This window comes from Capricornis sumatraensis, chromosome 15 (assembly GCF_032405125.1).
Source record: "Capricornis sumatraensis isolate serow.1 chromosome 15, serow.2, whole genome shotgun sequence".
NCBI classification, from domain to species: Eukaryota; Metazoa; Chordata; class Mammalia; order Artiodactyla; family Bovidae; genus Capricornis; species Capricornis sumatraensis.
The window spans coordinates 21,367,233-21,390,240 of record NC_091083.1 but is presented as its reverse complement, the minus strand read 5'-3'; the positions used below and the strand labels follow the sequence as shown (position 1 = coordinate 21,390,240).

At 36.5% G+C, this 23,008-nt stretch overlaps 1 protein-coding gene across 1 annotated transcript in view; it reads right to left on the bottom strand.

Annotated features, from left to right (window-relative positions):
- CUL2 (cullin 2) overlaps positions 1-23,008 on the bottom strand; it is a 72,462-nt gene that overhangs the window by 20,180 nt on the left and 29,274 nt on the right. Inside the window, exons 5-14 of the mRNA XM_068986954.1 lie at positions 20,071-20,176; positions 19,322-19,404; positions 12,644-12,740; positions 12,437-12,547; positions 10,621-10,783; positions 6,385-6,509; positions 5,131-5,238; positions 1,483-1,542; positions 672-800; positions 489-575 (exon numbers count right to left, since the gene is read on the bottom strand). Of these exons, the coding sequence (XP_068843055.1) occupies positions 489-575; positions 672-800; positions 1,483-1,542; positions 5,131-5,238; positions 6,385-6,509; positions 10,621-10,783; positions 12,437-12,547; positions 12,644-12,740; positions 19,322-19,404; positions 20,071-20,176 (1,069 nt within the window). The remainder of the gene's footprint in view (positions 1-488; positions 576-671; positions 801-1,482; positions 1,543-5,130; positions 5,239-6,384; positions 6,510-10,620; positions 10,784-12,436; positions 12,548-12,643; positions 12,741-19,321; positions 19,405-20,070; positions 20,177-23,008) is intronic.

The window sequence follows — 23,008 nt, the reverse complement described above, 5'->3', positions numbered from 1 at the left end:
ATCTGGATCTCTAAGCTTGGGATATAAAAAGCTTTGTTAACATTATCTTTAAAAATTTCAAGTTATTTTTGGTGTCTTTGAAAAGGACTGCATATTCAATGTCTGCTATACAGGAAAATTATAAACTATTGAATAACTCAGGATACATATGAATCAGCAACTGCTTATCTCATCAGTGTGTAAGCTAAAATCACGTAAAAGTGAACTGAAAGTCAAATGCCCTCCACAAAACTTGTACCTAAAGGAATATTTTAGGTATGCTCCTTTTTAAGTAATACAAATCTTATCTTGTATATGATTCTATATCAACATATAGAGATTCTGTCTTTTAATACAGCCTTTGCATGTGCTAACATGAAACTACACTTTACATTTAACCAGTCAACTGCTAATGAATTATTTCCTGTTATTACTCATACTGTGAAAATGACCATCTCTGTGTGCTAGTGGAATAACTTCTAAGACATCATATCAAAGTCCTACAGTACCTTTAATTTATTGATCATGGCTTCTTCAGAATCCATAGACATAGATAACCCATGAATTAAACGCTTCGCCAACATTCTTGCGTAGAACTACATTTAAAAAGATTAAAAGATTATTTCCTTTCTGATTTAAAGTTCAAAGATTAATCAAAGGTGACACATAAAACTTTCAGACTCAAAAATTACCTTTTGAAAAACATCTTTATCGTCGATATATTTGAAGACAGTGATAAAGCTCGTGAGCTTGTCCTCTACTTCATTCTCTGTCATCCCCTTTGCTGATTTCTTCAGCAAGTTGTCACAGTACTTAGCGAGCTCAAATAGAAATTGACAGTAACTCTTACAAAGGGTCCTTCTCAAAGGAGGCACCATGGTAACAACGCAAAGTAGATCATGGGTTTTTGCCATCCTCAAGCTTATGTTTTGAAATTATGCACTAAAACTTAAAATACATGTCACTGGGTAAATTTTTTAAAAAAACTATAAACAAGTAAAATCTAATCAACACTGAATGATCCAATGGAGCACTGATATAAGTAATTAGGTTTTGAGGAAACACCTAGGTGAGTTTTGAGCAGTAAAATCATTTATGACATTAAAAAATACTTATTAAAAATCTTGAAACAACCTTATAAGCAAGTTTCCTTTAAAGGTTTTCATTTGTCATCAAATTCCCCCTTTAGAGTTGAGATAAAATTAAACCTCTATGAAATGTGATGCAAATTATTTTAAAGCAGTCATCCTTTCCAACCCAAACTTTGTAAGATGGAATATTTCTCCTTCAATTACTTTTTAAGAAAAGGCTACAGAGATGACCGACTGCATCCCTTATACAAATGCCAAATTATATACAATGTTGATCAGTTTCTATTTTTAATAATTAGTTTCATTAATTTTTCCAAAAAATGCTACAAAAACAAATCTGACATTCATCTCAGCTTGCATTCTCTAATGACAATTTTTCATAAGATTACATTTATGCAACCATCAAACTTACCAATTCAGGTGCTTTGCAAACAGACTTGGGTTCTCTGTAATTTACAACTGATGTAAGGGCCTAAATGGAAGACAGAACAGGAATTAGTCGCCAGTAATAGGGTAAAAGACCTTTTAGAACTAACACCCAAAAAGATGTCCTCTTCATTATAGGGGACTGGAATGCAAAAGTAGGAAGTCAAGAAACACCTGGAGTAACAGGCAAATTTGTCCTTGGAGTACAGAATGAAGCAGGGCAAAAGCTACTGCAGTTTTGCCAAGAGAAAGTACTGGTCATAGCAAACACTCTCTTCCCACAACACAAGATAAGACTCTACACATGGACATCACCAGATGGTCAACACCGAAATCAGATTGATCATATTCTTTGCAGCCAAAGATGGAAAAGCTCTATAAAGTCAGCAAAAACAAGACCGGGAGCTGACTGTGGCTCAGATCATGAACTCCTTATTGCCAAATTCAGGCTAAAATTGAAGAAACTGGGGAAAACCAATAGACCATTCAGGTATGACCTAAATCAAATCCCTTATGATTATGCAGTAGAAGTGAGAAATAGATTTACAGGACTAGATCTGATAGAGTGCCTGATAAAACGATAGATGGAGGTTCATGACACTGTACAGGAGACAGGGATCAAGACCATCCCCAAGAAAAAGAAATGCCAAAAAGCAAAATGGCTGTCTGAGGAGGCCTTACAAATAGCTGAGAAAAGAAGAGAAGCGAAAAGCAAAGGAGAAAAGGCAAGATATACCCATTTGAATGCAGAGTTTGAAAGAATAACAAGGAGATAAGAAAGATGTCCTCAGCAATCAATGCAAAGAAATAGAGGAAAACAATAGAATACGAAAGCCTAGAGATCAATTCAAGAAAATCAGAGATACCAAGGCAACATTTCATGCAAAGATGGGCACAATAAAGGTCAGAAATGGTATGGACAGAACAGAAGAAGATATTAAGAAGAGGTAGAAAGAATCCACAGAAAAACTGTACAAAAAAGATCTTCACAACCAAGATAATCACGATGGTGTGATCACTCACTTAGAGCCAGATATCCTGGAATGTGAAGTCAAGTGGGCCTTAGAAAGCATCACTATGAAAAAGCTAGTGGAGGTGAGGGAATTCCAGTTGAACTATTTCAAATACTAAAAGATGATGCTGTGAAAGTGCTGCACTCAATATGCCAGCAAATTTGGAAAACTCAGCAGTGGCCAGAGGACTGGAAAAGGTCAGTTTTCATTCCAATCCCAAAGAAAGGCAATGCCAAACAATGCTCAAACTACCGCACAAATGCACTCATCTCACATGCTAGTAAAGTAATGCTCAAAATTCTCCAAGCCAGGCTTCAGCAATACGTGAACTGTGAACTTCCAGATGTTCAAGCTGGTTTTAGAAAAGACAGAGGAACCAGAGATCAAATTGCCAACATCTACTGGATCAACAAAAAAGCAAAAGAGTTCCAGAAAAACATCTGTTTCTGCTTTATTAACTATGCCAAAGCCTTTGACTGTGTAGATCACAATAAACTGTGGAAATTCTGAAAGAGATGGGAATACCAGACCACCTGACCGGTCTCTTGAGAAACCTATATGCAGGTCAGGAAGCAACAGTTAGAATTGGACATGGAACAACAGACTGGTTCCAAATAGGAACAGGAGTACGTCAAGGCTGTATATTGTCACCCTGCTTATTTAACTTCTATGTGGAGTACATCATGAGAAACACTGGGCTGGAAGAAGCACAAGCTGGAATCAAGATTGACGGGAGAAATATCAATAACCTCAGATATGCAGATGACACCACCCTTATGGCAGAAAGTGAAGAGGAACTAAAGAGCCTCTTGATGAAAGTGAAAGTGGAGAGTGAAAAAGTTGGCTTAAAGCTCAACATTCAGAAAACGAAGATCATGGCATCTGGTCCCATCACTTCATGACAAATAGATGGGGAAACGGTGGAAACAGTGGCCGACTTTACTTTTGGGGGCTCCCAAATCACTGCAGATGGTGATTGCAGCCATGAAATTAAAAGATGCTTACTCCTTGGAAAGGAAAGTTATGACCAACCTAGATAGCATATTCAAAAGCAGAGACATTACTTTGTCAACAAAGGTCCATCTAGTCAAGGCTATGGTTTTCCCAGTGGTCATGTATGGATGTGAGAGTTGGACTGTGAAGAAAGCTGAGTGCCAAAGAATTGATGCTTTTCAACTGTGGTGTTGGAGAAGACTCTTGAGAGTCCCTTAGACTGCAAGGAGATCCAATCAGTCCATCCTAAAGGAGATCAGTCCTGGGTGTTCACTGGAAGGACTGATGTTGAAGCTGAAAGTCCAATACTCTGGTCACCTGATCCAAAGAGCTAACTCATTGGAAAGGACCCTGATGCTGTGAAAGATTAAGGACAGGAGGAGAAGGTGACAACAGAGGATGAGATGGCTGGATGGCATCACTGACTCAATGGACATGAATTTGAGTGAACTCTGGGAGTTGGTGATGGAAAGGGAGGCCTGGCATGCTGTGGTTCATGGGGTTGCAAAAAGTCGGACACAACTGAGCGACTGAACTGAACTGAATAGGGTAAAAATACAGCCGGCTTAACATATGCTATAATCGGTACATCCAAAAATTACTACCTGACACAAAACATGGCATTTTAGTGGTAGTTTGTTAATATTCTTTTCATATATAATACAGAGTAAATTCCTATCCTTGTATCCCTCATGACAATTATATAATGATTATATATATCCTGTTCCTACTGAAAGATGCTCTTTATAACTTATTTCTAATATCTGAACACAGACAAAATAAAACTATATTTTTAAAAAATCTTACAACAAACATGTAAGCAAATTTAAATTCAAGTTTGTAAAATATATTTATTTTTCTTTCAAGTAGTATTCAATATAGCCTAAGTATTATATTCAAAGGAAAAAAGAGCACTAAATAATACTAAAATTTTACATGTAATTTTCAGAATGTACTAGTATATTAACAAGTCTCCTTTTACAGCAAAATCATGGGAAATTCAATTCCCATATAACCTAAGCATTCAATTTAATAATTCAGTTATTTACTTAAAAATTATAAGTTACATACTTCTGACTTTCACTATGAAGTTGGTTAAGGTGAAGAAAGCTGAGTGCCAAAGAATTGATGCTTTTGAACTGTGGTGTTGGAGAAGCCTCTTGAGAGTCCCTTAGACTGCAAGGAGATCCAACCAGCCCATTCTAAAGGAGATCAGCCCTGGGTGTTCTTTGGAAGGAATGATGCTAATGCTGAAACTCCAGTACTTTGGCCACCTCATGCAAAGCGTTGACTCATTGGAAAAGACTCTGATGCTGGGAGGGATTGGGGGCAGGAGGAAAAGGGGACGACAGAGGATGAGATGGCTGGATGGCATCACCGACTCGATGGATGAGAGTTTGAGTGAACTCCGGGAGTTGGTGATGGACAGGGAGGCCTGGCGTGCTGTGATTCATGGGGTCACAAAGAGTCGGACACGACTGAGTGACTGAACTGTACTGAACTGAAGGTTAATCTTCATGTACAGATTAGAGATCTCATAATTAGTAGCCCTATTTCTGAAACTACTTGAATAATGATTAAATTAGGAGAATTATATATAGATAAAGATACATGTATTGAAAATTTACCTTATCCAACGCACTCATAAAGTGCTGATCACCATTCAAAACAGTGTTGATAAGTTGAACAAATTTACCATGTACTTCTAAAACTGACTCCACAAATAGTGTTGGCATCTAAAATTAAGAAATACAAAACCATATTTTAAGAAGTTCAGGGATAAAACCATTAGGCTTAGTAAAGACTGCTTAAAAGTAGTTTTCCCCCAGCAAACAATGTTACAAACAATACACATCCTCAGAAAATGTTTTTAGCTAAGACAGTCAAAATCTAAAACTTCAGTGTTGAAATTGGCTGTCACTCAACACCAGAAATGGAGGACTGTGGTTGGAAAACACACTTCTCTCTGGTGCTAGAATTCTGTATCATAAGGGTACAGCTGTGGCTCAGCTGGTAAAAAGTCCACCTGCAATGCTGGAGACGTGGGTTTGAGCCTTGGGTTGGGAAGTTCTCCTGGAGAAGGGAAAGGCTACCCTCTTTAGTATTCTGGCCTGGAGAATTCCATGGACTGTATAGTCCATGGGGTTGTAAAGAGTCAGACACAACTGAATGACATCTCTTTTCTTTAAATAAGGTCTATACACAGATCACTCCTCACAGGGGAGCAAACAGTTCTACTTAGGGAAGACAAGTGACATATGATGTCATGTCTACCTTAGTTGTCATCCATTACTAGTAAAACCAAGGAAGGTGGTCCAACAAAATTTGACAAGAGGAGCATACTTTGATAGGAAAGACACTTTGTTGTAAACTGTCATTTAAATGGCAGGGAACTCAAGAAAGACAGGAATTGGGGTCACTGTTGACTATTTTTGGTAATAAGCATATATTTAGGGAAGATAGTTTTAATCCAAATTTGCTTTCTGGGCTATCATACCCAGGACATGTAAAAGGAAACCAAATTGTAAGTTGTCTATATGATCAGTGATTAATACTAATAGTACTACAATTAACTTAACATAGATGCTAGTTATATAGAAACACAACTGTTTTAAAGTTGCAAACATACTTTTCTGGGAGAAATTAACTAAGAATTGGTAAATGAACACAGTAGTGTAAGAAGTCTTACTCAACTGATTTCCTAATCACTGATAATTCTAAAACATGTCCAACAAATTCTAGGTTTGAACATTTTAATAAAGATGTCTCATTTATTGGCATGGTAGGACTTTTCTTTCATGCTTTTAAACAGTAAAGTCAAAAGAAAAACTCCATGATAGTCTGATTAAGAGAAAAATCTTCCCATTCCTTATGTCACTCACATTTTCCTGAGTAAGATTACTGGTTGCTCTAAGGCCCTCATCATGGATATGATTTTGCAGCTCCTGAATCATATGAGGTAAACCAGTGGACACAGCACGGAGTAAGACATACATATTTGCCATGTCTGAGGGGAGAAAGAAATTTATTATGAAATTTACAAACAGTTTAAAAATATTTTTAATACAATAGGTAATACATGATTCAAAATGCAGAATTACAGAAGCATATGCAGACAAGCTCCCCCGACACCTTTCTCCTAATCCCCGTGGTACTCCTCCCCTGGGAAAGCAACGTTGTGGCTGTTTCTATCTTCTCAGAGCTGTTTCCTACCCATTCAAGCACTATTCTTCCCTCTGCCCACCTGTTTCAATAAACAGTGTAGCGTATTTCATATACTATCTACAACTGCAGAACACAACTTTTTAACTTGAAGATCTTTTCCTATGAGTACATAAAGCCTTTCCCCATATTTTACAACTGCTTAACACTCCATCTGACAGCTATATGACAATTATTTAACAACTCATGGGAATTTGGCTGTTTCCAATCTTTTGATATTTACACTGTTACGATTAATAATCCTGCATATGTGCAAGAGTATCCATAGTATAAATTCCCAGAAGTGGGACTGCTGTGCAAAAGCTGTCTTACAGAAGGACCTTGTAGACACAGCTCCCAAGCAGCTGGGAGCTCCGTCAACAAATGCTTTGATCTTCACACAGAGAGGTGCAAAATGACATCTCAGGGTAGTGGTTTTTATTTTAAACTTTTTATTGAAGTATAACACACATATGGAAGAGTATACAATCCCTAAGGGTATAGCTCAATGAATTACCACAAGTGACCCTCCTCCCCAGCCAGGTTCTCACCACCCACAGTGAGAAATGGACACAACCTCCTCCCGGAAGCCCCCTTGCCTTCACTCCTCCTCCTGCTCTTCCACAACGGTAATCACGGTCATGACAACACTATTCAACTACACCACAGATTCGATCTGCCTGTTTGAAACTATCTAGAAGAACAAGACCATCTAATTCTTTCCTGTTTGGTTTTTTCAGTTCAGTATAAAAGGTTCATCTGAGTTGTACACAGCTCTCAGGTGTTCCTTTCCACTCTTCTTTAACATTCCATTGTATCTCTGTGTGGCACTTTATTCATTCTACGGTTTCAGGACATCTGCACTGCTTCCAGACTGGGGCTATTACAAACAACGCTGTTGTGAGCATGCTTGCACATATTCTTCTGGGCATGTATGCATGCATTTTGGGTGGGCGCGTTAACACCTAGGAGAGCAATGGCTGGATCTTAAGAGATATGTTTATTCAGTGTTAGTGGCTACTCACTGTCAAGAGTTTCAAGGTGGCTACATCAATTTATACTCTATGTCCAATGTATAACAAGTCCCTATTACTCTATACACTTCCAAACACTTATTATTTTCAGTCTTTTTCATTTTATATCAAAATATCATTAATTACTGACACCTTAGTGTGATTTTAATTTGTATTTCTGTTTTAGTGAGATTGATAGACTTTTTATGTTTATTGGCCATCTGGATATATATATTCTGCAGTGCCTGTTCAAATGTCCTAATTATTTTATATTTTGGACATAAACCTTTTTCAACAATTACACATATATAACCCTATGACTGTCTTTTTTTCAAGTATAACTGACATATATTACTTTTAAGGATTATAACAAAATGATTTTCAATATTGTTATATACTGCAAAATGATCATTACAATCAGTCGAGTTAACATCTTTCACCATTACGTATTTATAACTTTTTTTCCTGTGATGAGAACTTTTAAAATCTATTCTCTTAGCAACTTTCAAATATGTAACACAGTATTATTAATTAGTCACCATGCTACACATTATTACATCCCTGACTTCAGCAACCACCGTATCTGTTCCCTGTATTAATGAGCTCACTTGTTTTGCTTTTTAGATTCCATATATAAGTGAGATCTTGCAGTATTTGTCTTTGTCTGACATTTCACTTAGCACAATGCCCTGGAGATCCTTCCATGTTGTTACAAAATAGCAATACTTCATTTTGTTTACATAGCTGAATAATATTTCTCTATGTGTTCATGTGTTTATTTTCATCCACTCACCTACTGACAGACACTTGTTTTCTTACTTTGGCTCTTGTAAATAATGCTGCAGTGAACACTGGGATGCCTGTATCTTTTTTAGCTCTTTTTTCTTTTTGGATAAATATCCAGAGGTAGAATTGCTAGATCACATGAAAGTTTTACTTTTTAATTTCTGAGAAACCTCCATACTGTTCTTCATAGTGGCTCCACCAATTTTCATTCTCACCAACAGTACACGAGAGCTCCCTTTTCCTTATATCCTTGTCAACATCTGTTATTTCTAGTCTTCTGGATAATGGCCACGCTAACAGGTGCCAGGTGATACCTCACTGTGGTTTGGATTTATATTTCCTTGATGATTAATGATGGTGAGCACCTTTTCATGTACCTGTTGGCCATTTGGAGGTCTTCTTTAGAAAAATGCCTATTCAGGTCTTCTGCTCATTTTTCAATCAATTTTTTTTTGCTGTTGAGTTGTATGAGCCCTTTATCAGATATGTGATTTTTTCCCATTCAGTAGGTCGCTTTTTCATTTTGTGAATGGTTACCTTTGCTGGGCAGAAGCTTTTTAGTTTGATGCAGAACCACATGTTTACTTTCGCTTCCCTTGTGGCTCAGCTGGTCAAGAATCTGCCTCAATGCGGGAGATCTGGGTTCGATCCCTAGGTTGGGAAGATCCCCTGGAGAAGGGAAACGCTACCCACTCCAGTATTCTGGCCTGGAGAATCCATGCATAGTCCATGGGGTCGCAAAGAGTAGAACACAACTGAGCGTCTTTCACTTTCACTTTAGTGTCAGTTTCAAAATATCGTCACTAAGACAAGTATCAGGAAGCTTATCACCTTTGCTTTCTTTTAGGAGTTTTACGGCTTCAGGTCTTAAGTTATAGTGTTTAATTCATTTTGAGTTAATTTTTGTGTATGGTATTAAGTCAGTCATCCAGTTTCTTCAAAAACACTTATTAAAGAGACTATCCTTTCCATGCTGTGTATTCTTGGCTCCTTTGTCCTATGACCGTTCTTGTGATGCTCTTTTGATGATCCAATGGTCTTATGGTTTTGTATTGATTTTAAGCTTTTAATGATAAAGTAATAAACTTGATCATCTTTCCCTGTGGTTAGTGCTTTCTGTGTCTCATTTAAATTATCTTTCTCTACCCTCAAGTCCTGAAGTTATTCTATGTTATATTCTGGAAGAGTTACTGCTTTATACTGAGATCAAAAGCCCAAGGTGAATTGACTGACTCTGTATACAGTGTTTGAAGTAGTGATCAAATTTCACTTTTTCCCCAACTGGTTATCCAACGGACCTGGCACTGTGTGTTCAAAATACTATCTTTCACCCACTGCTCTGCAGGCCGCCTTGGTCTTAAATGAAATATCTTCATATGCATGAGTTATTTCCTGGCTTTTTTGTTTTATTCCACTGGTCACTCTGACTACCCTTGTGCCACTTCCTTTTCTTAATTACTGTAATTTTTAGAAGTCATGCTATCCTGCAAAGGTTTCTCACTGTGCTCTTCAAAACTGTCTTGACCGTTTAGGCTAACAGTGTAACTTTCAGAGTTTAAAAAAATAATCTTGGGTTTTGCAAAGCTTGCCCTGGATCTATCAATGCTCCTTTCAATGATTTCAGTTTTTTGTGTGAGTCTGGCACATATCTTGTCACATTTATTCCCTATTATTGAAAAATTCTCATTGTTTTTTTCTAAAAAAATTCCATTTTTTCACTGCTTATTGTTAACATCTCGTATCTTCACTTTGTATTTCTATTTTGACTGAGGCTGAGCATCTTCAGATATTTAAAATCTACTTTTATTTCCCTTTCTTGTTCTTTGTTTTTCCTCCTCCTAGAAACTCTTAATGTATTAAAGAAATTAGTCCCTGTGATTTTTTAAAATGTGCAAACACACTTTCCCAGTTTTTCTTTTGACTTTAGAAAATAGTTTGAAAACATACTTTTCCAAACAGTCCTTTAAAATAGATAATTAATAATCTGTAAAAAGGCATATTGAAAAACGTATCAACATATTGCTTAAATATGTTTGAAGCCTAAGGAGGCTGGAAGATGATATAAAAAGTGGGTTTATAATTTCACTCCTATTCCTATTGATGTTTGGTATCACTTACCATTTTTTTTTTCTTGTCGGATGATATTATGACATTCTGCGTGTAAGAACTGTAAGTGGTCTGCTACCATTCGTTGTTGACATTCGTGAATCACTTTAGTATATGAACTTGGATGTAAGTATTTTCGACACCGAATTTCTTCATCTTTTAATCTACCTAGAACCTTTAGAAATATATTCTTATAGTCATGAACTACTATGAGAAAACACCTGAAATATAGAATTATTTACATAATTCTATTCACAATTCAAAGTTCCATTCCATAAATCATTTCAAAATCTTATTTAAGCTACACTTCAGCACTGCCTTATGAAAAAGAACAAAAGTTAACTGGTCTGCACTTTTTCCCTTATTTATTGACTCCAAATGTCCTATATATACAATCCAATGGTTTCTGGTATATTATTAGCGTTTTTAAATTGTGATCAAATATGTGTAACATAAAATTTGTCATTTTAACCATCTTTAAGTATACAATCTAGTAGCATTAATTGCATTTACAATGTTGCCCAACTGTCTATTCCCAAAACTTTTTCATTACACCCAACAGAAGCTCAGAAACCATTAAGCTATAACTCCCTGTTCTCTTCTCCCCAAAACCTTTAATCTACTTTCTGCCTCTCTGACTTTGTCTATTCTAGACATTTTGAGTAAGGTAAACCATAAGATGTTTGTTCTTTTGTGTCTGGCTTCTTTAATTCAGCATAATGTCTTCAAAGTTAATCCATGCTGTAGCATGTGTCAGAACTTTATTGTTTTTTAAGTGTGAATAATAGTTCATTTTATGTACATACATTTTGCCTGTCTTTTCAACTCTTGAAAGGCATTTGGGTTGTTTTCAGTGTTTGCCAACAGCCTGTTTTTGAGAGTCAGATATAATGATGAGAATTTATATATCACTGATACTCTGTGTATACCTTTCAAGACTGGATCTAGAACCTTTAGTAAGAGTCTAAGATGTAAAAAGGGCTAAAAGCTAAGACCCACTGACTTTGTGTAACCTGCACTTAATGGAGGAAAATGTCCTAGATAACTTACTCAAGGTCCCAGAGCTAATAACTGACAAAGCAAAAGAGAATTAAGCAACTCCTGGACCTGAGTTTGTGGAACAGACACCAGTGTATTATATCAGTAAGTACTGATATTTCCTGATCCATGTCCTATGGAGGCTTCACTACAGCTTTTCCACTTCAGACATTTATTAAAGGTAAACAAACTAACAAAAATCACCTGATAATAAAATGCCTGAGATTCAACACAGTGGCAGAAGAAAACTAGTTAAAATGTCTAACATATCTGATGACTGAATTTATAATCTGATTATTCTTTGACTAAGAAAATATACATAGCCGTTTTAAATATGGTTATCAATGTGCTGGTTTAATGATTAAAATTTCTCATGCAAGTTTTTCTCAGTCTCCACAAACTTAACAGACCAAAAGACTAAGTATCTAGAATTATTATAAGTTTACTATTTTTTCCTTCTATTTTATAGAAAGAAAGAAAAAAACTCCCAATACCTAGCTATTGTACTTAGCCTATTCTCTTAACTACTAAACATAAAATATAGCTTATTATTTTGTCAAGAATATGAAATATATTAATTTTAGATTAATCAGAATTATCAGAAAGCACTGACCACAATGAAAACTGGAACAGCACTTTTTCTCATGGAAAATGTCAAGCAAGAACAATGACTGATCAAGAAAAATGGAACCTTTTCCACCAAAAAAAAATATTAACTAAGATAACTAATATTAAATAAGCCACACCTGATTTATAATAGATGACAATAGTTAACATACTGCTTTCCTACCTTTTCCATATACTGTGAGCAGTTTGATTCTTGTAATAAATTTGAAGCTTCTTGTTTGTAATACTCTCCTGTTTCAGTCAGAAAGGGAGACTCAAAGATTTCCTGATAAAACTAAATAAATCAATTAAATCATATTTTAAAAATCAGAACAAGCAACCTTAGAAATTAAAGGTCTAATAATTTATGTTTTAAAGGAAGCTTTGTTACCTTTAAAGGGAATTTTTTCTTATACTGTTCAACATGAACAAAGGAGTTAATAACCCCGTGGATTACTTTCTGGTTTGGGTCTTCTCCACCACGATCACTAAAACAAGGTAAAACAAAAAACATTCTTGAGAATACAAGTATCCATGGAAATATACCAAAGTATGCCAAAATACAGCTGCTTATTCTGTTGGTCTAATCACTTTATTTATGAAGTATTTTAAAGGCCAATGCACCCATGATACTTAAAATGCAATTTTTAATATTGCAGCTGAATTAATATTTATGACAGTTAATGTACCCATCAGATGTCAGTTCAATAAACAACAGAAAAGCTTAATTGTAAAATTAAAAGATACTATTTTGATACTAAGATAATTCTTCAATTTTAATAGAGTAGCTATAAACCCATCAATTCAAGATTTGCAATACCAGTGGTTAAGAATATTTGAATTTCACTCACCACAAACTCTGTTACTAGAGGATTTGGTCTGAGAATCCAGTTTTTAAACCATCACAAGTATGCCTACAGTATTCTGATGGGACTCATCCCTCAAAAGTACACTCTATACAGTATTTTGCTCATTGAAATGACTAATAGCTATTGTTCTCTAAGACATTTGCTAGAGCCACTGAGTTGCTTTCATCTAAGCACAAAGGTAATTCTCTACTTAGAATTTACTGAGACATGCTTTAATATTTCTATATTCTTTTACAGCTACAAAGGGATCTAAAATCATCTCAATTATTGAGATGTGACCCAATTATGTGACTTTTGATAAGCTCCTAGTCAGTCGAGGGCACTACTGAGATGCAAGTCTTAGTCACAATAAGAAATGTAGGTGAATTTTTTATTTTTCTAATTATAGACATAGAAAAAAAAAAAAAAGTTTGCCTAAAGCCACACAGCCTGGCTCTATACTGGAAGGTTCTGAATCTAGTAATAATGCCTAAATCAAACCATTATCCAGTCAAAGGTTTACCTTTCTACTGGTAATCGTCCACCTCACTTTTAAATATCTTCTTTCTTTGAATGAATAATTATTTTACAAAAAAAGCAACAGAAAAGTATACCATCATCATTTCCAGTACAATCATCTGGGTTTTGCACTGGGATAGAAAGCACTTCTAACATTTAGGAGAATCACGGCAGCAATAACCTTTGTAAGTCAGTGTCCTTCCCTGCCTCCACCTCCCTCTAAGCTTCTTTCCTTCTTCCTTTAATTATCTGGATGTTCTGAGAAAAGTTTTTTTGTGATTGAATTAATATGGCTACAGTCCTTCTGACAGTCACAAAATGTTGGTTACAAAGTCTACGTTTTGTTATCACTAATAAGGAAAATAAATATATACAAAGTGACACTAGGTGAGCTCATGTCTTCTGCTCACCTTCCCTCTTGAGCCCAAATTAAATCTGGTGAAAAAATGATTTGACTTAATTTATCGATTTGGAGCGCACAGCTCTTTGCCTTTTAACTCTGTCTAGGACAAAGTGAGAAACATCTAAATCAGGTTACCTAAAGTTATTTTCATGACCAAATTCTACTGTCCCTGCTCAGCACCCAGAAAACACCCACTCCTACTCCTGCCCTTTTTGTTTCTGACCCCAAAAGGCCCAGAGAAGCAGCAATCTGGTAAGGTACTGCCTAGAAAGTATATCAATATTCCTAGCGCTTAGTGACTAAGTTGTCTTCTACTGTAAGAATAACATCTGAACTCAGAAACCCTTAGGCATAATTATTCAGTCTTTAAGATCACCACATACTTTTATAACTGCACAAAACGTACAACAAAATCATTATAATTTATTTCTATTAAGTTGACAGATAATGAAAATAAACTGAAATGATGCTCATAAGGTAGTACTATATAAAAGCAATGACTAAGCTGGTTATATGAATAAGCTCTGGATTTATCTAAGAACAGTGAACCCAAGAGATGAGCCCTGAGAAAACAATATAAAGAATTTTTATTATGTGGTTCATTATTTGATCTTGACAGAACTAAGTAGAAAATGCCTACAACAACCATAATGAAATCACTCGGCTGGGAGCTTATAGGAATTGTTTATTGTAATTCTTAAGACCCAGATTTTGGAGTCAGACCGCCTAGGTTCAAGTTCTGGTTGCATTAATATGTCAGCATGTGCAGGTGCTTAACCTTTCCTACTCAGAGATTTCTCCTTCTGTAAAGTGGGGATAAGAAATGCACCCACTCTCAAGAGGGTATGGTGAAGACTAAGCATAACCCAAGAAAGTATACAGCACAGTGCCTAGTAAATGAGTGAAGCATCACTAAGCTGGCATTTTAAGCACAGACTGAGCAAAATGGAAGCAAGAGAAGAAAGCTAAGAGACCAAAAAAAAAAAAAAGCACTGAGTGTGATTTTAAAACCAAGGCATTTAAGAGGGCAGACTAGGTTTGTGACGGTCATTGAAAGTTAGGCTGAGGGACTTCCCTGGTGTAACAGCAGTTAAGAGTCTGCCTACCAGTGCAGGGGACATGGGTATAATTCCTGCTTTGGGAAGATCCCATATGCCCAAGGAGGCAACTAAGCCTGTGCGTCAGTCACAACTACTGAGCCTGTGCTCTAGAGCCTGTGCTCCGCAACAAGAGAAGCCACCGCAATGAGAAGCCCACGCACCCCAACTAGAGAGTAGTCCCTGCTCGCCACAACTGGAGAAAGCCCTCATGCAGCAACGAAGACCCAGTGCAGCAAAAAAAAAAAAAAAAAAAAGGCTGAAACTCTCATAAATCCTGATTCTGCTATGTGACAATGGGCAAATTAATCTCTTGGTTGAAACCTTCGTTTGCCCCGTGATTATGATGAGAAGATTAAATTAAATGCAGTCTCCTGCCTCAATCCAAACCTGAGAAGTGATAGGAAGGATACTTTTTAATATTCCATTGTTGGCAGTAGCCCTTGGACCTGTAGAAATTGAAAATAAGATGGAATGAAGACTAGATAGCACAGAAAAACAAAAATGCAGAAGAGAAAGGACGGCTACAAGAAGGGGGTGGAAGATGTGAAGGAAGATGGGCAAGGACTGGCATTACTGAAACCGGGCTGGCGCAAAACCAGTGAGCTCACTGGCAGACTAGCTGCTCACTGCGTCCCTGCAGGAGCAGTGAGCACAGTCCCAGGAGGAAGGAAACTGCCTGCACCCAGACTCTGTGGTATCCACTTGAGGGCACCTCCGGTGCTACCGGGAAATCAAGGACTAGAGAGATTTGGTAGCATCAAGACTTGATGAGTGGTAGAGAAATGGGTTCCCATACTGTGCCTTTGGAAGAACAGTTACTTTATAGAGGGCAAAATTCTAAATACATATACTCTGTGGCTCTAAAAAGCTGCATATATGCATAAGAGACCTCAGAGTTGTACTAATGGAGACTGGAAACAACCTAATATACATCACTAGGAGAAGCGTTTAATAAAATGAGGTAGAACTGTACTCGATATAGAGTTTAGGAAGAAGGAGGAAGGTAAGATCTCTATGTACAAACACAGAAAAATTATCAAGAGAGATAAATCAGTATGTCATAAATGATTTTTAAAAGTTAGAAAAAAATGAAAAAATTATACACTTGAAAAAAGAAAACACAAAAATATTTTGTATCGTATTTATTTCTGTACATAGATATAAAAATTCATAGAAAAAAGTTTGAAAAGACAGTTAACCAAATGATAAACAGGGATTACCTCCATGGAGAGGAAAAGATCTGGAGCATTCAATGTTTTTCAAGAATGTATTTACATATCATTTGTGTATTTGGAACTAAGTTTTTCACTAAGTAGCTAGTGCCAGGTCTGAGGAAGAAAATGTACAAGATAAGCCTGAAACATCCTGACATACGAGATAGCAAGAAAGTTATCAAGGATGACAATGGTCATAGCAAAAAGACTCGGGCACCAACTAACCAGAGAGATGCTATTCAAACTTTAATAAAATTGAGACAATAGAGACAAATAAAATATATTTAAGTCTTTATGTTTCATCACGATATATTGGGTGGAAAAAGCTAACTGGCCACTTTCTGAAGATGACAGCAAACCAATTCATTATCCTGACAAATGGGTAAAGAAAAGGAAAAAAAGCAGTTATTTCATCTTTTGTATATGATAACCAAATAATAGACAAGGGTAAGTATATTTTTATAAAATTTTTCAAGTTAAAAAATGAAAATCAAACAACAGGAAGATCCCCTGGAGAAAGGAATGACAACCCACTCCAGAATTCTTGCCTAGAGAATTGCATAGCCAGAGGAGTCTGACTGGCTATAGTCCATGGAGTTGCAAAGAGTCAGGGACAACTGAGAGACTAATACACACACGTTACATTTTATTTTTATCCACGATTATATTTTTTCTTCAATGAAATCTATATTTTTCCTCAATGAAATCTTAACAGTTTAGAAATAGAATAAAAAGCCTATGAACATGTCAGAGAAAATACAAATCAGTCACAGCAGCCTATGTTATAAATTGCTCCTAATTCACAGGTGAACAAAGAATTTTATTTAAAGTTTTAATTTTTGCTCAAAGACTATCTGACTAGAAAGTTAACTACAGAGCTACTGGAAAAAGGAAAGCAATTCTGAATCCATTTAACATTAAAGAGTGTGTTTTCAGTAGTATCCTTAAGTACCTAAACAATTCCTTTTACTTGCATTAAAAAACTGATCTGCTTTCTTCTCTCCAATTTCACATTCTTACACTGTAACATTTAGATCCATGAAATTACAGCATTTTATTGATTAGAATTATCAATGTTAGGCTGTTACTACACTGAAAGTCCCAGTTGGCATTCTACTATTTTACTATAAAAGACAAGTTATTGTATGAACAGAGTTACTTCCATCTTTCCTTAGTAAAGCAGACACTATGAAAATATGCTGACACACAATCTATGACTCCATCGCTTGTTTCTTTCTTCCTTATATAGAAGGAACAACTTTACTTTTTGATTATCAATTAAATTTCGTGTGTACACATTTAGTGATACCACAAAAAACAAAAATTAAACTAAGAATTGTTTCATTGATTCTCTCAAGCAAACAAAAAAATTCTGCAATCTACAGTCTGCTTTTGAAAAAATCCTCCATTAGCCTGACAGATAACTTTACCTTAAGGCTGAGATGGCCCTCAACTTTCTGAAATCGTCAAAGAAGATTAACACATTATAAATGGTAAATCATACCAGTCTCCTGGGGTGGCGAGGATTAAATGGGATTAGCATGTAAAACTTCAATTGCTGCCTGGTAAACAGTTTCCATATTTTATTATTATTACTAAGCCTTAGTACCCCTCACTAGAAAATGTAAGGTAATACCTACTTAATAAAGCAGACATAAAAAAATAAATGAGATATTAGTAAAGCATGTCAAATAATACTGTAAAGGAAATTGACTATAACAACAAAACTAAAATGAGCTGGCCTAATGTCTCTGACCATAGTCTCTATGTCTTTTCCAGAATTAGTATCCTACAGTTATTATTGTTTTTCTTACACAGTCATGCTTTCCTTAATTTTTTATTAAATTCACTTTTAACAAGCTAACAATCACACTGAAAAATTTACTAGGTTGGATCAAAATCGTTATAAAAGAGACACTTATTAAAAGTACATTTAGAAAATTTTAACAGTATTTCCATTGTACTTGTAAAATAGCTGAATTTTAAGAATAAAGTTGATATTTTTAGCAAAGGAAACCTAAAACCCTTGTTGGGAGTGCCCTTTTAGTCATTCATAGTTCAGCAGAGAAAAGAGGAAGGAAGAAAACAGTTCCCCTTTGGAAACAACAGTATTATTAAAGTGTGAGTGACCATTTTTAAAAAACAAGTTATTAATTTCTATCACATACTTCTTATTTGGCATTAACATTAACTATTAAAACAGTGTCTTATCCTTTTTGGTGAACTTTTTTTCATAACCCCTTATTTCCTATTAGGAGCCCCGTAGTAAGAAAAATGCTTTCCTTTTTTTCCTCACATAAAAAAACTCCCTATTTGGGTCTTCTGAAAGCAGTTTCAGAGGGAGTGGCCATTATCATGTGGCAATTCACTGGTCTAGGGAATTCCCTTCACAGCAGTTCCAGTCACCTAGGGTCTAGTAAGAATCTGCTAGGCCACACCTGAGCCAAGGACGCCCCGCTCTGGACTCCACAAGAAAACTTAGACTGTGCCACAATCTATTCACACAGCAGCTCAGATAAGCCATCCTCTCTGGGCCACAAGCAGAATCAACCATTCTAGAGCCTTTTTCTCATAAATTTGCCTCATGGGTTAACTGGTTGTAAAGGTAACCCAACTAACTGGAAGAATATCTTTTCCTGAGCAGGTTATCGTCATCAGGGTTTCAACTGAGAACATGTTCAAAGAACTCAGCAGCACTGTCTACAGGATCCAAGAGGTTTCGGGACTACACAAGAAGTCATTTCCTTCGGGGACTTACTTATTTACTAAGCATATGATGTCACAGTAAAATCTTGTGGTTCCACCCCCCCCAAAACCAAAAGATTATAAAACCACTTTAAAATACTAGCTTTATTAAAATGGAAAAAGAGGATCATTACAGTAAAATGGGGCCTATGTGCAGTGGACAGCCAGGCCAGTGTTCAGTATTTTAAACCATTTCAATCAGCAAATCAGAACCAACGTAAGATCAATGTCAACACTCACTTTTTGATTTCTTGGAGCAACATTCGGATAAGGATGGTCTGAAGTGGTTCAACCATCAATTTCCTCCACATGTCCAATGCTAGCTGCCAGGAAAAATTGAAAATCATCAAGGCTGAATTACTCAGTGTTTGCTTTAAACATTTGTAAAAGTAAATACCCATCAGAAGAAGTATTTATAACTTTATTTCAAAATTCAAATAAAAACTGAATATACATAAGGAAAATAAATGGCTTAATTTAAAATGACACTGGCTCACATGTCAGACATTCTGAATAAGGAACAGAATTCAGGTTTTATCATTAACTGAAAATCTTACAGAAATAAATGGTTTTTATAAAACCTTAGTTAAAATAAGTTTGCTGCATCCACAGATTTCTATTTCATCTCTTCTGGGTTCTCTTTTAAGTCCATGTCCTTCACATTTTTTTTTTAAACTATAAGAGTCTCAATATTTTCTAAATATATTTTATGAGCTTCTTCATAAAGCAAAACTATTAACCTTCTGTCATTCATCCACCATTAATATAATTATTAAAATAATACTTTTCCCACATCTTTTCTGTTCTTCTCATCTATGTGAAAGTCTTAGTAAATCATAACAGTATTTCATTTATTTAACATTTAGGATGTTTTAAATCTTGACAATTTTAAGACAGTCAACTCAGTGTTCTTAAGAAGACAGGGAATCACATTACTTCAGTACATAAAAACACGCTTATGTTTGCCAGTCTTTTAAAGAATTTCCTACCTCTCCTATTTCCATAAGTGGTTCATTCATATCTACACCACCATAACCATATTGAAGGTCCGCTTCTGTCAGTTTATTCTTTTTAATAAACTGTGTGTTGAGATACCTGGAAAACAAATGTTTTCAAGATGCTATGTCACAATCAGTAGGAAAGAAATAACTTGGAATTTTAGAATAAAAACTTTAGAGTTATAATCAACTATAGAATAGTTCAGTAATACACCCCAAAGAAATTAGAAATATAATTTTTAAAAAAGATAAAAATTATCAGCCAAACTCTCTTTGCAAGGCCCTAAAAGACAAAAAATAAGACCTCTAGGGTAGAAAAAAAAAAATCCTATTACCACAGTCCCACTTAAAAAAACTCAAGGGTTTTGCTCCAAAAATTTCTAACACTCTTAGAGCTCAACAGCTGCTATCCAAGGTCAGACCCTCTACAAGTTAATTTGCTCATTCTCAGATTCTCCTTAAATAAGCCGAGTTCACTTTGCAAAGAATTAAACAGAAAATGCTTAAAAAGATCAAGTAAGTTCTCTAATTTATATTTTATCACCATTAAATATCTAACTTTTCATTTTTGAACCAAAAACAAAATCACAATCACTAAGTAAGAAAATGGAATAGACTGTTATAGACAGGTAGAAGGAAAAATGGACAGAATTAAGATCACTGTGTCAACCAGAGGGAAACAGCTTTATAAAGAAAGACCAACTGTAATGAACTCTTAGAATCACTGAGATGAACAGAGTTCTAAGATTAAAGGAAATGTGTGCAAAGGGTGCACAATATTCAAGTACCACTTGCCACCATCCCAGATTTCACAAGACCCTTCATGCTCACCTCCTAAAACTATTTGTTGGACAGGTTCTGCCAAGGTGAAAACGGCTATTGACGATACAAGTATTTAGGCAACAACCACGAAATCTCTGTATTAAAACACACATGTTTGCTGCATCGAAATCAAAGGTCTACTCAGTGTTCACAGACAACTGAAACTGAAAGCAAAGACAACAAAAATCTCAACGGTGGAACTCCTCTGCCAATTCTAGGAAACGATGGGAAATAATAAAGCACAAGGCCACAACCGTTTACACACCTTCCCTCCCACCTTCACTCACTTCAAGCTCTGGCCTCCAGGGCTTACACCGTGGAGCTTCAGTCAACATTTTAGTCTCTTCTGTCCACCGCTGACAAAGTCATTCCCCTCCAAGTACCACTGAACCTTCCCTTCCATTCTCACTATAACCCCCGTAATTTCCTGCTGGGTTTCCAACCATGCTTCCAGCCGAGGATAAGGGAACAGGAGAGAGAGGAAACCTCAGCTCCAGAGAGAACGCCTGCCTCACCTGAAACCAGACTCTCTGGGGCAGGGAGGCACCTCTGGCCTAGGTCACTCTGGTCGTGGCTCACACACCTCTCGGGCCTGACCTGACTCCCAAGCCAAACCAGCCTTCACTCCCCACCCCCAGTGAAGTTAGTATCCGATACACAACTGTTTCCTTTCCTTCACAGTACCTGCCACTATGTGAAGTAACCCTGTTCTTTCTTTGTCTGCACATACTCTCTAGAATGTGAGGGCTGCCAGACGGTGTCCAGAACAGTGGCAGGCAGACAGGCAGTCCTTGAAAAATACTTCTTCGAATTAACGAAATGAATAAACGGGTAACTTTCCAGCAAGCATGGATGGCAAAAGCTAACAGTAGAACCCAAGTCTGGAAAAGCAGCCTGGAGCCAGATCATAAAAAGTCATGAATGCCAGGAAATAAAAACAGTCACTAATATTTATGGAGTGGCTATTATGCATAACAGACAGCCCTAAGCATTGCAGCTGGCTGAATAATAGGAGGTAGGTATTTGTGGTACCATTAAGATCCCCATTTTATGTGTAAGGAAACTGCAGCTTAGAGAGTTTAAAGAATTCGGCAGAGGTCCATCCACTACTAAGTTGTAGAGCTGACTCAGAAAATTCACGAGGGTTCCCTCTCTCATTCAGCAAGTACTGACCAACTGCGTGCTACACACCAGGTACAACAAGGCAATGGGGACAGAAAAACAGAAAAACAGAAATGTAGTTTCTGCCCGGTGAGCTTACCCATCTGGCAGGACACAACAACAGGAAGAAATGTAACATTTCTGAGCAGGGGAACTTAGCTGTCACACCTGCACCATTACACGTGCCTTTCTGAAAGAGCCTCTGCTCCAAACCCCTCCTTTCCTGGTCAGTGTACCATGGCCACCAGCAATCCTACCCAGAACGTCAGCACCACCTACCTCGTGCTCCATTTTATATCCTTTTCATCAGCTGGTCCTCCTGTTCTAAACTATTCATCACCTCCTCCCATGATTTTCTTTTTTCACTTCCAATGCATTTGTGGACTCTTTGTTTGGATCAAGTGCAACATTCTCATGACTGGTCTCTGTTTCCCATTTCTGGCATCTCTCATTCATCTGAAAACTCTATTTTCAGGATACCAACTTCCTACCCAGGAGCCTACAGCAGCCCCCTTATTCCTATATTAAATGTAAACTTCTTAGCACTGCTGACTTGGAAGAGAAGCTGCTAGATCTGCGGAAGTCTAGATTCACTGACCCCTTCCCAAGGTCTCTGTGTGTATTTCAGAGCCAGTACCCTATGTCAGGGGAGCTTCATACGCTGTGTTATTTCAGAGGACCAGTCACTATTCTCTTTCCCTCATGGGATAAATTTTAAACTAACTTTTATTATCTAGATCCTTCTCATTCCAGATATTCTACTCTTGACAGCTTAAGCTTGATAGAGACACTTTTAAAATAATTTATATATATAACTGAAAAAAGTAGGGTAGTTGTTCATTGTGATTCAGACATGATTCTTAATTTCTAAGTCACTGTAACACTTTACAATAGAATTTATTAGGCACACATTTGTTTTTAAATGAACATATATATACTATAAGGT